Below are 15058 nucleotides of genomic sequence, written 5' to 3' on the forward strand. Positions count from 1 at the left end.
AAGGGCTTGGGGAGAGAAGCGAGGGTGGAGAGGCTGCCCAGAGCTGGAGCCTGAGGAGGGGAGAAGGGAAGGAGAATGACTGTCTATACTAGGACTACGTACCCATTGCCTGTGCCTTCCTCCCTACAGAGAGGTTCCTAACTCCTCATTGAAGTCTGTAGGGCTTGTTATGCTTTAGTGAAGTCTGACCCCCCCCCCACACACACGTAGGGCCTGTCTCCACTAAGTGAGGTCAGTGCTCCTTCAGTGGTATCCATTTCCTCAGTGTAGTGAGGGGCCCCTTAGTGGGGTTTGAGTCCCCTCAGTGGGGTCCATGTCTCTTTAGCAAAGTCTATATCTTCTGTATCTCCCAGGAGGAAGTCCATGTCCCCTCAGTAGAATCAGAGACCATCAATGCCATTTATGCCCTATTAGCAGGGTCCATAGCCCTTCATTGAGATCTGAGATCCCTCAACAAGATCTGTGCTCCCTTAATGGAATTCCCTTAATGGAGTACCTTCAGTATAGTGTGTGCCCCTTCGGTGCAGTTAATGCCTTCTTGATGAAATCTCTGTCTCCTCAGTGGGGTCCATGTCCACTCCATGAGGTCTGTACCCCTTCAGAGCCTTGAGACTCTCCCTTCAGGATTGGGTAGGCTCTGGATAATAGGTCTGACCATGGAGAGTTTTGTTTTGTTTTTTGTTTTTTGTTTTTTTTGTTTTTGTTTTTTTTTTTTTTGTTTGTTTTAGGGTGTGCTGGGCTTGTGGTAGCTGAACAAAGAATAAGGGAGAAGGTGGGAAGAAAGCCTGGGCCAGATGGGGTCACAAGCCCTGTGTAGGCTTCAGGAGGTGGGGGACTGCCTGCTTTGACCCTCAGAAGCACTCTTGGAGTTAGTTATCTAAGGAGCTTTCCTGCTTAGATAGACTATTCTGTGAACTGATGGGGGGGGGGGGCTTCTTGCTAGTGAATGCAAGTGGGAGATGGAGGGTCCTGCCTGGCCTCTCCTTTCTGGAGTGGAAAGGTTGGAGGGAAGCCAGAAGTAATTGAACCCAGTTGTGGCAGGTGAGAGGGGTTCTTGGTGAAATCAAGAGATTGGGAAGGAAAGAAGGGTGTGCGAAATTTTTCCTCTTTTGCACAGACTTTAGTATTTTAGAAATGTTACCTTCAGCCTGATGAGGGTAAGTCAGGAGACCAAGGTTTGGCCCTAACCTGGTTGTTGTTTGATCTGTGACCTTGCACAAATTGTTTCCTTTCCCTGAGTTTACCATTTGTGTAATGAGAAGGGGGTTTAGTAGCAAAGACCTGAAGCGCCTCCTCGTCTTCACTGGAGTTTTTTACTTTAGATCTGGGTGGAAATTTGTGGAGGTAGAGAGAGTAAAGACATATCTTCAGGGGTGGGAGAAAATCTGAGCTGGTCCCAAGGTTAGCAGAGAGGGCATCCTGTCCCCAGGCTGTGCTCTCGGCGTCGTGGGAGGAGTTTTTCCTGGGGACAAAAGGGAGGGGTTTACTGAGAATTGGGGAATAGTTCTGAGGGGGCGGGTGTCATCCACAAAGGACCCTACTCCACCTGGCTTTCAAGCTCGGTGGGGTGATAGTTAGGCTTGTGCAATCAGATCACGGGGCGGCTCCATTATGGGCCTGATTCAACTCCTCTCGGTTGCCCAGTTCTTTCCCGCTCGAGCCCCGCCCTAACCCAACTTTTCATCTGTCACTCCTAGACCCAACCCGACCATGGTCACTCCATGATCCAGCCCCCTCTCCTGTCACATCCATCCTCGCCACTCCCCGTCACTCCATGACGGGAGAGGGCCCACCTCCTCTACTGTCACGCCTGGCCCCTCCCCTTCAAGATTCCGTCCTCTCCTGTCAGGCCCGGCCCCGCCCCCTCTGCTCTCACTCTACGGCCCCACCCCTTCCTCAGTCAGCTCCGCCCCCAACCCTCAAGCAATGCGGGACTTTTCCCTTGGTCTGTCTTTGCGAACCCTGGTCCCGCCCCCATCGGGCGTGGCTCCCCCCCTCCAGACCTTCCGCAGCCGGGTCTGCCTACGCCACGCCTTCTCCGACCCGGTCTCTCCTCCTCCCGTAAGGCCCCGCCCCTCGGCCAGGCTGTTTTCCCCGCCTGGGCGCCAGGAGCGACAGTGAAAGCTCCTACAGCGCTCGGAACTTGACGTGATGGGGCTTCCGGAGGAGCGGGGCCGAAGCGGCAGCGGGAGCGCGGAGCGGGAGGAGGCTGGAGCCCGGAACCGGGTGCGGAGTTGGTCTCCGCCGCCCGAGGTCCGCCGTTCCGCGCACGTCCCGTCGCTGCAGCGCTACCGCGAGCTGCACCGGCGTTCAGTGGAGCAGCCGCGAGGTGAGGCCGGGCCCGGGCGGCCCTGGGTGGGGTCAATGAGGAGAGAAGTGGGGGTTTCCAGACGAGTGAGGAATTGGGCGCGTGGCGTGGGGAACGAGGGTTTCGTGAGGAGATCGGGGTTCCTTGGCGGAGTTGGGGTTTCCTTTGGGAGGTTGAAGGGTCTGTGAAGAGATGAGGAGGTTCTTGGAGGAGATGGAAAAGGAGTTCCGGGAGGATATGGGGATTCTATGGGGAGAAGGAGGGTTTTGTGTGGAGATGAGGGTACCCTAGGAGTTGAAGAGTTCCTTGGCGACTTGGGGGTTTCGTGAGGAGATGGGGCTTCCTTAAGGATAGTGAAAGTTCCGTGAGAGAAGGAGAGTTCCTAACGTGAAAGGACTGGTTCTCAGAGGTGAAGGGGCGCCTTTGAGGGGAGGAGAGCCACAGAACTTTGCTCCCTTTCGCGCCAAGTCAGCTGTTGCCTCCTGACACCTTTTACCCTGTGACTTAGTCTCCACTGTTGAGGGTCAGTAACTGGTCTGGTTCCCATCCTGGGGTCCCCAGGAGTAACGGAGTCCCAGATGTGTTTTTCATGTTTCAGAAATCGCAGTGAAAATTACGCAATGTAAGACCGAACAAGTCACTAAAATGCCACTTTTTTTTTTTTAAGTTAAGCTGGGATCGTAATAACTCAGAAATTCTGATAGATAGGCCCATGTCTTTAATAATGTGTAAGGAAAATTCTTTGCTCTTGCCCTCGGTCAGCATAAGGGGTCAAAACTGTACCCGAGTTGGGAGGCAGCATTATGTTTGGCAGTGGGATAAGCATGGGCAATGAATCAAACCCAGAAAAATCTAGATTTAGATCCTGGCTCTACTACTCATTCACTGCACGGTCTTAAGCAGAGTTTTAAACCTGTTTGAGATTCCTTTTCTTCATCTATAAGATACAGCTAATAATACTTGCTTCTAGGTTTGTTTGAGGTCCAAAGCAGGTGATAGGTGTGCATTGTAGAGTGCCTGATGCACAATTCAATAAATGGTGGTTAATTTGATAACAATAAGAACAACATGGAAAAAGCGATTACTGAGTAATGCAAGACAGGATTGAATCAAGTGTAGAATGGTTCATTGTTACAGGCAGTGTCCAAGTGTGAATCCTCAGACCTGTTTTCCTTTCTCTTCCTTCTCTGTATTTTTTCCCCATCATGAGTTCATCTGTTTTACAACTATTTCTACAGTAATAACGTCTGTATATTTAGCCCTGGGCCCAGGATCCCACTTATGCTCTGGTCCCAAATTTCATAGGTCTGTAGACCATTTTATTCACACACCTTGATGTTATACCATATTTAACATGACTGTGACCAATTTTCCCTCCCAAACCTGCTCTCCCCTTAATTTTCTAATCCCTGTCAATGGCAGTATCCCAAACTAAATCTTTCATCATCCTCTCCTCTAATAAGATCTGTCAACCACAGATAGATCTTTTCTATCTGTATATCTCATTTAATATTATTTATTGCTTACTGAGGACAAATTCTGTTTGATTTGATGTAGAGACTGTTATCCCCATTATACAAAGAAGAAAACTGAAGCATAGAGGGGTTAACTAACTTGTACAAGGTCACAAAGCTACAAAGCAGTGGATCTGGGATTTGAACTAAGGTAGTCTTGACCACAGAATCTATACTCCTGATAGCTATATTCTTCCTCTTCCCTGACCTCACAGTCTGTCTTTCACCAAATTCTGTTAAATACTCTTTCAAAATGTCTCTGATTACCTTTTCTTCCATTCCCAAAGAACCTTTTAATTCAAGGAAGCAGCCTCTTAATTGGTTCTCCTGTCCCCTGGTCTCACCCACCTTCAATCTCTCTCACAGAGTTATCTAAAATAAAAACTATTAGATTGATACCTGGAAACATTGCTTTCATATGTCACTTCAAAAACTTCCAATATTTCTCTGTTTCCTCCAATTTCAAATTAAAATTCTGCCTTTCTTTCAAGGTCTGGGTAACTAGCTTCACCCCACCCCTCTATTCTTAACTTTTGCTATTCCCTACCACACCCTTTATTCTAGATAAGTTGTTCTCATTGATACACTGGATACACAAAGGTTTCTTTTCCATCTCTTTGCCTTTGCCCATTTCCTTCTGCTCCTCTCTACCTAGTCAAACTCCACCAGTTCCACACAGCATTCCCTGATCATTCAGTCCATGCTCATCTTTTAATCTTCTGAACTTCTTCTGTACTTAGAACGTGTGTCAACAGAACATCCAGATTTCAACACCTCTACCGAAACAAAACAAAACTAAGCGATCATAAAACTCAGTTTTCTTCATCCTTATTGATACGCATAAATGTGGTTCATAAATAGTTTTACATAATCTATGCCTACTCTTATCACTTAAAAGTATTTTTGAGTATATACATGTACTCGATGTAGTTGTAACAACATATCTGATTTTGTATACTGGTTTCTAGCTGTGTGGTCCTTGGGAGAGTTTTCTCTGTTTCCTGAGCTTTGGTTTTCTTATCTATAAAATTAGGATAATTGATGTGTACTTCATAGGGCCATATAAAAATTTAATGAGGCCTTTTGCCTCATTGCATCTGAGAGAGCAAGATGGGTCCCAGCAGCTATTCTGGAGCCATCTTAGGAAGTTTGGCCAGGGTTCTCCTTGCTGCCTGTGCTCAAAACAGCGTGGTCTGATTGGCCAGTACAGCCTCATTATGGGCTGCCAGCGTTTCCGTCAGTACATGAAGGATATAGACTTCATTAAGTTGGATTAAGTAAGCTTCTTTGAATGGGTCATCCAAGATACCTACCTTAACTGCAGATATACAGGATACCTACTTTAATGCTAACCCATTGTACTTAAAATAAAAATACTTCAATTATGAGTGTTTTAATATGAAAAAAAAAATAGATGCAATGAGGGGCACCTGGCTGGCTCAGTCAATAGAGCATGTGACTCTTGATTTCGGGGTTTTGAGTTTGAGACCCACCTTGCATGTAGAGATTACTTAAAAATAAAATCTTTTTGACAAAAAGATTCAGTGAGATTAGCCCAGTGCCTGGTACAGGAATGGCATTCACTAAGATGCCACCACCCATTTTCTGTCTCTTTAGTGGCCATTTAGTATTCTGTTGTATTACTATTAGTATTACTAGTTTTCGTCAGGTTTTTTTTTTTTTAAACTGTTGGTGATGGGTATTAAGGAGGGCATGTATTGCATGGTGCACTGGGTGTTATATGCAAGTAATGAATCATGGAACTTTACATCAAAAACTAGGGATGTACTGTATGGTGACTAACATAATAAAAATATTATTAATAAAAAATAATTGTTGGGCTCTTGGGTTGTTTCCAATTTCACTGTTAAAATAGTGTTATTATAAACATCTCTTTAGTAATCACTTCATTTTTTCTATTTTTTTCTTATAGTGTGTTCCCCAAAATTGAGTTAGCAGATGAAAAGGTATAAAAAATTTTATGGCTCTCGTCAGTCACCGCCCTGCTATCCAGTAAGATTATGACAATTTCTTACAATGCCATTGTCATATAAGAATATCTCTTTTACGGTGCCACTCTGGCACTGGGTTTATCTTTTTATTTTTTAATCTTTGTTAGTTTTATAGGTATATAATTGCACCTTGGGAATGACTTAATTTGGATTTCCTGAATTGATTGCAAGTTGTACACCATGTGATTTAGCTTTCATCTATATTCTGTCTTGCACGTTCAGAAGTATTTCATGTGTTAGTCTTATCTTTCCAACTCGATTGTATAAACTGAGTCTTGTAACCTTGAGCAAGTCACTTTACCTTTATGAATTTGGTTTGTTATTGGTGAAATGAAGGGGTGATAACCTCTGAAGTTACTTTCATTGTTATGATTCTAAGTGTGTCTCTTCCTTCCCTTTTAGCTCCTGATTCTGTAATTAGGACAGTATCCTAAGTGCTCTGCAATTACATGTTTTACCTGTTGAATACATTTTCTATGGAATAGCCAGGCAGATATTTTAAGATTATTAATCTGATCATGTCCCTCTCCTTGAAATCCTACAATGGCTTTCCATTCCTCTTAGGATAAATATCAAATTCCTTATCATGCCCAGAAGGATTGCATGATCTACCCAGTTTACACACCAATTCCTGCTATTCTTTTTCTTGTTCCTGGTGGGTACTCTGTTCCTGGTGGGGAAGTGGAGAAAAACTCTTATTCATCTTTTAGATTTTAGCAAAAATGTCTTCCTCAGGGCAGTTCACATCTTGATTAGTAACTGTATAACCTAGGGCAAGTTATTTAACTTCTCTGAGCCTTGATTTTTAAATCAACGAAATGAGAATGAAAATGAAGCCTACCTCTCATGGTTGTGGTAAAGACTAAATGAGATAATACATATAAAGAACTTAAAGTGACATTTGGCACATAGCAAGTGACACTTGGGCAAGATGTAGTAGGAGAGTGAGGTACTCATTAAATCATTGCCAAGAGTGAATGAACAAATTAAGAGAAAGATGTTACGTGTATCGGAAGACTCTGTGGGTAAAGGATTTCTTCCTTTCACTAATTAATTCTTTTTTTTTTTTAAGATTTTATTTATTTATGTGACAGAGAGACAGCCAGCGAGAGAGGGAACACAGCAGGGGGAGTGGGAGAGGAAGAAGCAGGCTCATAGCGGAGGAGCCCGATGTGGGACCCGATCCCGGTACGCCGGGATCACGCCCTGAGCTGAAGGCAGACGCTTTAACGACTGCGCTACCCAGGCGCCCCTCACTAATTAATTCTTTAAAAAATTTACTGATTGACTACAATATGCTAAGCATTGTGATAGCCCTGGGTGGCTATGATTTGAATAGATGATGAAAAATGGAATGGCAGTTTTGAGGAGGGAAGGAAGAAATTTGAGTCAAGATTCAGCCCATGGGAATAGAAGGTAAGCTGGGAAAGTAGTAGGTGATAAAATTAGACAGAGGAGGGATCTAGGTAGTGGGTCCTAGAGTACAGGGCAGAGAAGTTGTAACTTGTTCCTGTCATAGACTAGTAAACCATCTGGAGGATAAATATGTCTGAGAATCTTAGTGATGTCTGGGCTTCCCTTGCTATTGCAGAGTTTTGGGGAGACATTGCCAAGGAATTTTACTGGAAGACTTCATGTCCTGGCCCATTCCTCCAGTACAATTTTGATGTGACTAAAGGAAAAATCTTCATTGAGTGGATGAAAGGAGCAACTACTAACATCTGCTACAACGTACTGGATCGAATTGTCCACGAGAAGAAACTTGGAGATAAAGTTGCTTTTTACTGGTAAAAACATCTATCTTGAAGTCTGTAACAGATAAAAAGTTACCCCTCACATATATATATAGTGTTTCATAGTTAACAAAGTACTTTAAAATCTATTAACTCATTTGATGCTTGCAACAACCTGGCAGAGTAAGTAAAATATCATTAATTTAATCCCAGATGAGGAAAAATACCTCAAGTGAGTTAAATGACTTCCCTAAAATCACTTAATTAGTATGTGACTGAACTGACACTCAGAGCCAAGTGTCCTGATTTCTAGGCTAGTATTCTTGACTTGTAGTTGGAGAGAAAAGAGGGGAGAGGGTAAATGGAAACAAACAAGACTGAGTAGCATTCTTTCTCATATGCTTTGGGAGGAAATGGGTATTGAGTTTTTCACTACCAGGACCACAGTTGTCATCGTTATCTTTGAGTGAGCTATAGTACCTGTTGGTTCACAGTCCTTTCTGGAGTTTCCCAGGTGTAATCTGAAACCAGCTCCCATAAACAGGGCAGGGAGAGAGTGAAGAAAGAGGCAACCACTCCAGGTTGGTAGGTGACAGTTTTAATAAGCAAAGAGAATTTACATAAAAAGCTTGTTTTGGGCAGCAGCAAGATGAATGGATCACTGCACTTGCCCTCCAAATCTTAAAAGTTTGTAAAGAGTTCCTAAGTGGGCTTAGTACTGTGCAGGTGTTTTCAATACCACGTCACCACATTGCAAGGCTATATCCTTGGAATAGCCTCTGGGAGCAGGAAAGGCAAGTGGAACCCACATTCCAAGGGCATGGAAGGGGGTAAGAAGTCTCCTAGTTCCAGGGTCCAGCTCATGGATCAGTCAGGTAAATCAGCGGTCACATCTTTTTGATGTTCCCCAGTAGCATCAGACACTATGCTCAAATGCTTAACAGATGTCTCATTTGATACTCAAAACAACCAAGAATGCACTGTTTTCCTCATTTTACATGTGTGAAAGCAAATTCTAAGATGTTAAGTGACTTATCCAAAGCCATACAGCTAATAAGAAGTAGAGCTGAGATTCAAACCCAGGTAGTATAGTTATAGAGTTTACTCATAACTGTGACACTGTGCTATCCCCCTAATTCTTTTTTTTTTTTTTAAGATTTTTATTTATTTATTTGACAGAGAGACAGCCAGTGAGAGAGGGAACACAAGCAGGGGGAGTGGGAGAGGAAGAAGCAGGCTCCCAGCAGAGGAGCCTGTTGTGGGGCTCGATCCCAGATCACAGGGATCACGCCCTGAGCCAAAGTCAGACGCTTAACGACTGTGCTACCCAGGCACCCCTATCCCCCTAATTCTTTACATTAGCTTTTCAGTAGCTTTGCAATGTAGGTGAAGAAGTGAAGCACAGAGAGTTACAATAGTGAAAAAAGGAATAAAGTCATAGGGTAAGCCAGGATTTAAACCCAAGTCTGTTTGACACCTTGCTGGTAACACTAGGTCATTCTGCCTCTCCAGTGGGAACTTTTTTTTTTTATTTATTTGAGAGAGAGAGTGAGTGAGCACAGGGTAGGGGGGTGGGGAGGCTGGCCATAGAGAGAGGGAGAAACTTAAGCCAACTCTGTGCTGAGCATGGAGCCTGATGCAGGGCTTGATCTCACAACCCTGAGATCATGACCTGAGCCGAAACCAAGAGTCGGTTGCTCAACTGAGTCACCCAGGTACCCCAACTTTTTTTTTTAAGTGGGCTCTACACTAGCAGAGCCTAACGTGGGGCTTGAACTCACGACCCTGAGATCAAGACTGAGATCAAGAATCAGCCGCTTAACTTACTGAGTCACCCAGGTGACCCCCACAGTGGGAACTTTTTAAGATCTCCTCCTTCCAGCAACATAGCTTATAGGAGGTGTTACTATACTGAACCCAAATAGGACCTTGAAGTTTCAGTAAGTGGGGTGTTGTTTCTGCCACCACCCATGAGCACTTTGAGAATTGATCTGTTCCTTTTTAAGTGAGCCAGTAGGAGCAGCTTGGATGTTTCGTGGAAGAGTTAATTAGTACTCAGTCAAAATTTGCCCAGGTTATATGATATATTGATAAGAGCCCTAATGTGAGCCCAACTCTGCTGTTCACTGACTACATAACACAGGCAAGGCATTTAACTCTCTGAGAGTCCATTTCCTCTTCCATAAAATTGGGATAATAATTTCACCCTTGTCCTTTCTCATTAGATTGTTATGAGAATCAAATGGGATGATGTAAAAGCATTTATTTACTTATTGGAAAACACTGTACAAATGTGAGTGGTGTATTCACATTGCCATTGCTCAATTTGGGGTTACTTTGCCACTGAAACTCAGTCTTTAATGTCTGTTGGGACTTTCCTTAGCTCCTGTCCTGGGACTTTATGGCTTGAGCTGCAGCTGACACTTGGGTTCACCTCCTAAGTTCCTTAGGGATCAGAAAATCTTTAAAGATAGGTAAAGAAGATCCTTGTGCCTGATGTTGTTTCCTGGTTTAAAGTAATCCAGGTGTGTGATGAAAGGCTGAGAAAACATAGGCCAGAGTTGTTCAAGTACTGGAGATTGATTGCTCCAGAATTCTGAAGCCCTTATTTCTATCCAGACCTGAACAGGCTCTAGAGAGCCTTTCTTTTCCCATTTGTAAAATGAGGGTAGTAGACTAGATCAGTGTTTTCTAAAGAACGCTCCAGAAACCACTCATTACTAAAGATATTAGCAGGGGCTTAATTCATGAAACAAATGAGTCTGAGAAACACTACATAATAAATTGCTTGTGGGATTCCCACTATGTATTAACATAAAGCCTCCAAGAATTCCTACAGTAAAGATACCTGATTAATTTTTTTAAACATGGGATTACCCAAATTTATTTGAACCCCAAACACTTTTTACAGCATTCTATTAATATTACAAGAAACAGTATTCCATGGGACACCCAATTAGGAAGCACTGGACTATATAATTTCTAAATTTGCTTCTAGTGCAAAATTCTATAACTCCACAACAAGACATCTTCACCCCATTTTTACATTGGTCACTCAACTAACAAGAATTTTTAAAGATGTTGGATGGTCAGTCATATATTAGGTATTATGGAAATAGGGGTAGAGGAATGGGAGACAAGTACTACATGGGCCATTATTATTCAATTATTTTATGTTAATAATAAAGTAAAACCAAGCTACAAATAAATCACAGTTGTTATAAAAAAGTAAAGTGCAAATAGGCCAGATATTTGGTTATTTCCCTTTTTTACCTCCATAATTTTAAATAATATACTAATACTGCATACTTTAGAAAGTATGACTTCCTATTATGATAGATGAGAATTTGGTTCTTATATATTCCTCCAACTTCTTTCTTTCATCTACCTAGCTCTGTTTTTTAGTTAATTTAAAACCAATGTTTATATAAGAGATATATATTATGATTGCATTTCCTTTTATGAATTTCTTTTTTTGTTTTATCTGAAGTGAAAAATTGCCTGCCATTTTTTCTTGCATTATTTGCCTTTAGCTTGTTCTCAATATTTTTCAAACTCTATCATATCATTTATTCTATGAAGTTATCTTTTTCCTCTAAAATCTTTTTTTTTGAGTTTGTCTTCTTCCTGCTCTAATTTTTATTTTTAAATAAAAATAAACCTTTTTAAAAAAAGGTTTATTTATTTATTTGAGTGAGAGAGAGAGTGCGTGCATGCATGTGGCGGGGGGGGGGGTGGCAGAGGGAGAGAGAATCCTGAAGCGCAGAGCCTGGACATGGGGCTTGATCCCAGGACCCTGAGATCATAACCTGATCCCAGATCAAGAGTCGGCTGCTTAACTGACTGAGCCACTCAGGCACCCTTATTAATGCTTTTTAAAATGACATCTTTTTCATGATTTCCTCCAATTGATATACTTCTTATGGTGCCACAGTATGACTTTCTTTTCAACCTAAATATGTCATTTATATAGCTCTAGTGGCATTAGCAAACCACATTTATAGCTCATTGCTTGTTTTGGGGCATGTTCTGAAATAATGCATAGAGGAAATAGTGCTTTTAGATCCATGTTAAGGAAGAATCTGGCCTTTTACTTTTGGCTTGACACATTGTAGATGTTCATGGAATCATAGTATTTTTAGAACTTGACGTGACCATTTAGATTCCATCTAGGTCAATTCTCTTTACAGATGGATAAAGACAAGGATGGCTAAGTGATTGGCTTAAGGGTTATATACGTGCTTGGAGACAGGAGAGCTGAGACCAGTCTCCAGATAGCCTCACTCCTAGTCAGCTATTCTTTTCGCCATATGATCCTACTTCATTATTCTCGTTGTCCAACACTAGGCTCTGACAGCTGAAAAGAGAAATTTGTCATATTAGTCAAATTAATTTAAATTAATTTTAAGTTCATTTGCCTACAAATATAAGATAAAATGTATTATCACATGTTAATGGCCCAGATCTTGGTCTCATGGAATTGACATTCTGTTTGGAACACCAAATGGGCCTATATAAATCAGCTGGAAAGCAATTATGGGCCAAATTGCAAAGAGCCACTTACACAAATAGTTCATAGAAGGGAGAAAGCATGTAGGGAGGCAGTATGATAAAAATTAGGAGAATAAGTTTTGGTGTCAGACTAACCTGAGTCCTGTTTCTGCCACTAAATAGCTGTATGATTTTGTACAAATTATTTAATCTCTTTGAGTCTCAACTGTAAAATGTGGATAAAAGTTTCCATCTCATGGAGTTATTGATTGAATAGTATAACAAACTGATGTGTCCAATTCCTGGCACATTGAAAACATTCAAAAAATATTCGCCATCATTACTATTATATTGGGACAGTGAGAAGACCAAATTTGTCTGGAGTTAAGAGTTCATATAGGGAACAATTTATTCATTCAATAAATACTTTTTGTGAACTTGCTACATATCAGGAACTATTCTGGACAATATCCATGCCTTCATGGAGGTTCTATTTCAGCTTCAGGAGAGAGACAATAAACAAACAAGCCAATAAATACATGACAGGTAGTGATAAGTGCTATCGAAAACTACAGAGTGGCATAAAGGAAAAGGGAATGACAACAAAGAGTGGGGGTTGATAAGGGAATAACTGTCTGATAAAGTTGACATTTGAGCAGACATTTAGGAAGTAAATGGAGTGTGCCATGCAGATAGTTGGGTTGGGAAGGAGAAATATTCCAAGTACATGGAAGAGCAAGTGCAAAAGCCCTGAGGTAGGAGTGTGCTGCTGTTTGGTTGAAGACCAGCTGGAAGTTAGTGTAGCTGAAGCAGTGTGAACTAGAGAAAAAGAGAGTATTAGGAATGAGGTGAGCAGGACACTAGATCGTGTAGAACCTTGAAAGACACTATAGGCTTTTGGGGTTTATTTATAGTGAAATAGGGAACCACTGGACAATCTTGAGCACAAAAGTGATAACCATTTGATGTATATTTAGAATCTTTCTGTCTTTTGTGTTGAGAATAGACAGAAGACAAGAGTAGAAGCAGAGAGGCCAATTAGGAAGCTATTATAGAAATCAGATGAGCAATGTGGGTGATTTAGACCATAGAAGTATCTTGAAGGTGGTTAGAAGTGGTCAAAATCTGGATCTATTTTGAGTGAAGAGCCCGTGAAATCTACTGACTTGGATTGGATGTGGGGAGTGAAACCAAGAGGAGTCAAGGTTGTCTTCAACAGTGGGTAAGGTCCAGGAATGGAAGATCTTGACTATTTTTTGGAGACCTATGAAAGGAGTATATGAAGGGGAATGATGTGGTCATAACTGGGTTTAAAAAGATTAATATGGATACATATGGAAATGGGAGTGTGAAGCCAGATTGCTGGGAGTTTATTATTCAGGGTAGAGGTGCCTGAACTGGGTTACTGCTGGTGGGAATAGAATGGAAAGATGAAATTTTAAAGTAATTTGGAGGAAAAAAACCAACTTAGGTAACTGCATATGTAGATGGTAGAGAAACAGAAAGTTGGGACAGAAGAGTCAACAGTCCCTCTAGTCTGTATAACATTTTACCTTTTTCAAAGATACATGCTCATCTGATCCAAAAGCTGAATCTGCCCTCTAAACAACTGGTTTCAACCTCTCTTGTACTTTCTTCCTCCTAGTGTGGCCGTAGACGTGTTAGTAGGGGCTTAATGTGTACATGTGTGAGAAGGCGGTCAGTGACAAACTTACTGGAGTAGACATTCAGGGAGAGATAGGGATGTTAGGGGTAGTTCAAGGAGTGGGGACTGGCTAGTTGAAGAGACACTGGGGGACAGTAGAAGATTTGGAGGATTAATTAAAGGGTTTGTGCGGAAAGAGGGCAGAGAGTGGTTGACGGCTATTATTCTGGCAGTTTATACTAACTGCTAAATCCCTAGGTTATTCCAGGAGAGGACCCCAGTCTCCAAGACCCAAGAAAATTAGTATAGTCCATTCCTTCCACTGTTTTTTTTTTTCAGTTGCCTCTGACTATCATCATCTGTGTGCCATCTCACCTCTCATCCTCAGCTAAATCATTGCCCTATAGCCTCTGGCTATTATTAATCCTTAGAAACCAGAGCTTCTGAGAGGCAGGTGACTTTAGGAGTGACCTTTGTACAGAAACTCTGCTCTCGGAATCCCTGTGTTCTCCCAAGTATGAATTCCAGAGTGTGATATTTAGAATTCTCCAGATCCCTGGGAGGTATGTGTATGTGTATTTGAGAAGGTAGAAAGGTGAGATAAGCCCATGTTCTGACAGGGAGAAGATTGTCAAGGTGATATGGAAAGCCAGACCCTAGATTGTACTGTCCTAGCATTCATATCCAAGGACTCTGTTAATTACCTAGGTCCATGTCCTGGAGTTCCTTTCAGTGATATGGGAAGGAAAGGACCTTTTTGTCCTCCATTTATGTCTTTGCTGGTTTCACAATAGTGTATTTACTAATTAAAATATACATGGTATGAGATACCACCTTACACCAGTTAGAATGGCAAAAATTAACAAGACAGGAAACAACAAATGTTGGCGAGGATGTGGAGAAAGGGGAACCCTCTTACACTGTTGGTGGGAATGCAAGCTGGTACAGCCACTCTAGAAAACAGTATGGAGGTTCCTCAAGATGTTAAGAATACAGCTACCCTATGACCCAGCAATTGCAGTACTAGATATTTACACCAAAGATACAGATGTAGTGAAAAGAAGGGGCATGTGCACCCAACTGTTCATAGCAGCAATGTCCACAATAGCCAAACTGGAAGGAGCCGAGATGTCCTTCAACAGATGAATGGATAAAGATGTGGTCCATATATACAATGGAATATTACTCAGCCATCAGAAAGGATGAATACCCACCATTTGCATCAACGTGGATGGAACTGGAGGGGATTATGCTAAGTGAAATAAGTCAAGCAGAGAAAGAAAATTATCATATGGCTTCCCTTACATGTGGAACATAAGGAATAGCATGGAGGACATTAGGAGAAGAAAGGGAAG

At 42.0% G+C, this 15058-nt stretch overlaps 2 protein-coding genes across 4 annotated transcripts in view; both read left to right on the forward strand.

Annotated features, from left to right (window-relative positions):
- The first annotated feature begins 2097 nt into the window (after window positions 1-2097).
- The window catches only part of ACSS2 (acyl-CoA synthetase short chain family member 2), a 45805-nt gene continuing 32844 nt past the window's right edge, over window positions 2098-15058 (forward strand). For 2 of the 3 annotated variants that reach the window (XM_040638216.1, XM_008698167.2), the window contains exons 1-2: window positions 2098-2329; window positions 7426-7621. In XM_040638216.1, coding sequence (XP_040494150.1) covers window positions 2152-2329; window positions 7426-7621 — 374 coding nt within the window. In that variant the 5' untranslated portion in view covers window positions 2098-2151. The remainder of the gene's footprint in view (window positions 2330-7425; window positions 7622-15058) is intronic. The other variant, XM_008698168.2, reaches the window with a different exon arrangement.
- On the forward strand, window positions 2337-6271 carry LOC121104602 (40S ribosomal protein S29-like). The gene has a single exon (XM_040638222.1). The coding sequence runs from the start codon at window positions 4896-4898 to the stop codon at window positions 5097-5099; it is 204 nt and encodes a 67-aa protein (XP_040494156.1). The 5' UTR covers window positions 2337-4895; the 3' UTR covers window positions 5100-6271.

Source organism: Ursus maritimus, unplaced genomic scaffold (assembly GCF_017311325.1).
Source record: "Ursus maritimus isolate PB19 unplaced genomic scaffold, ASM1731132v1 scaffold_22, whole genome shotgun sequence".
Lineage (NCBI taxonomy): Eukaryota > Metazoa > Chordata > Mammalia > Carnivora > Ursidae > Ursus > Ursus maritimus.

Excerpts from the sequence above, each read along its gene's own strand:
- LOC121104602 (XM_040638222.1), top strand. The coding sequence starts at position 4,896 with ATGAGGCCTTTTGCCTCATTGCATCTGAGAGAGCAAGATGGGTCCCAG.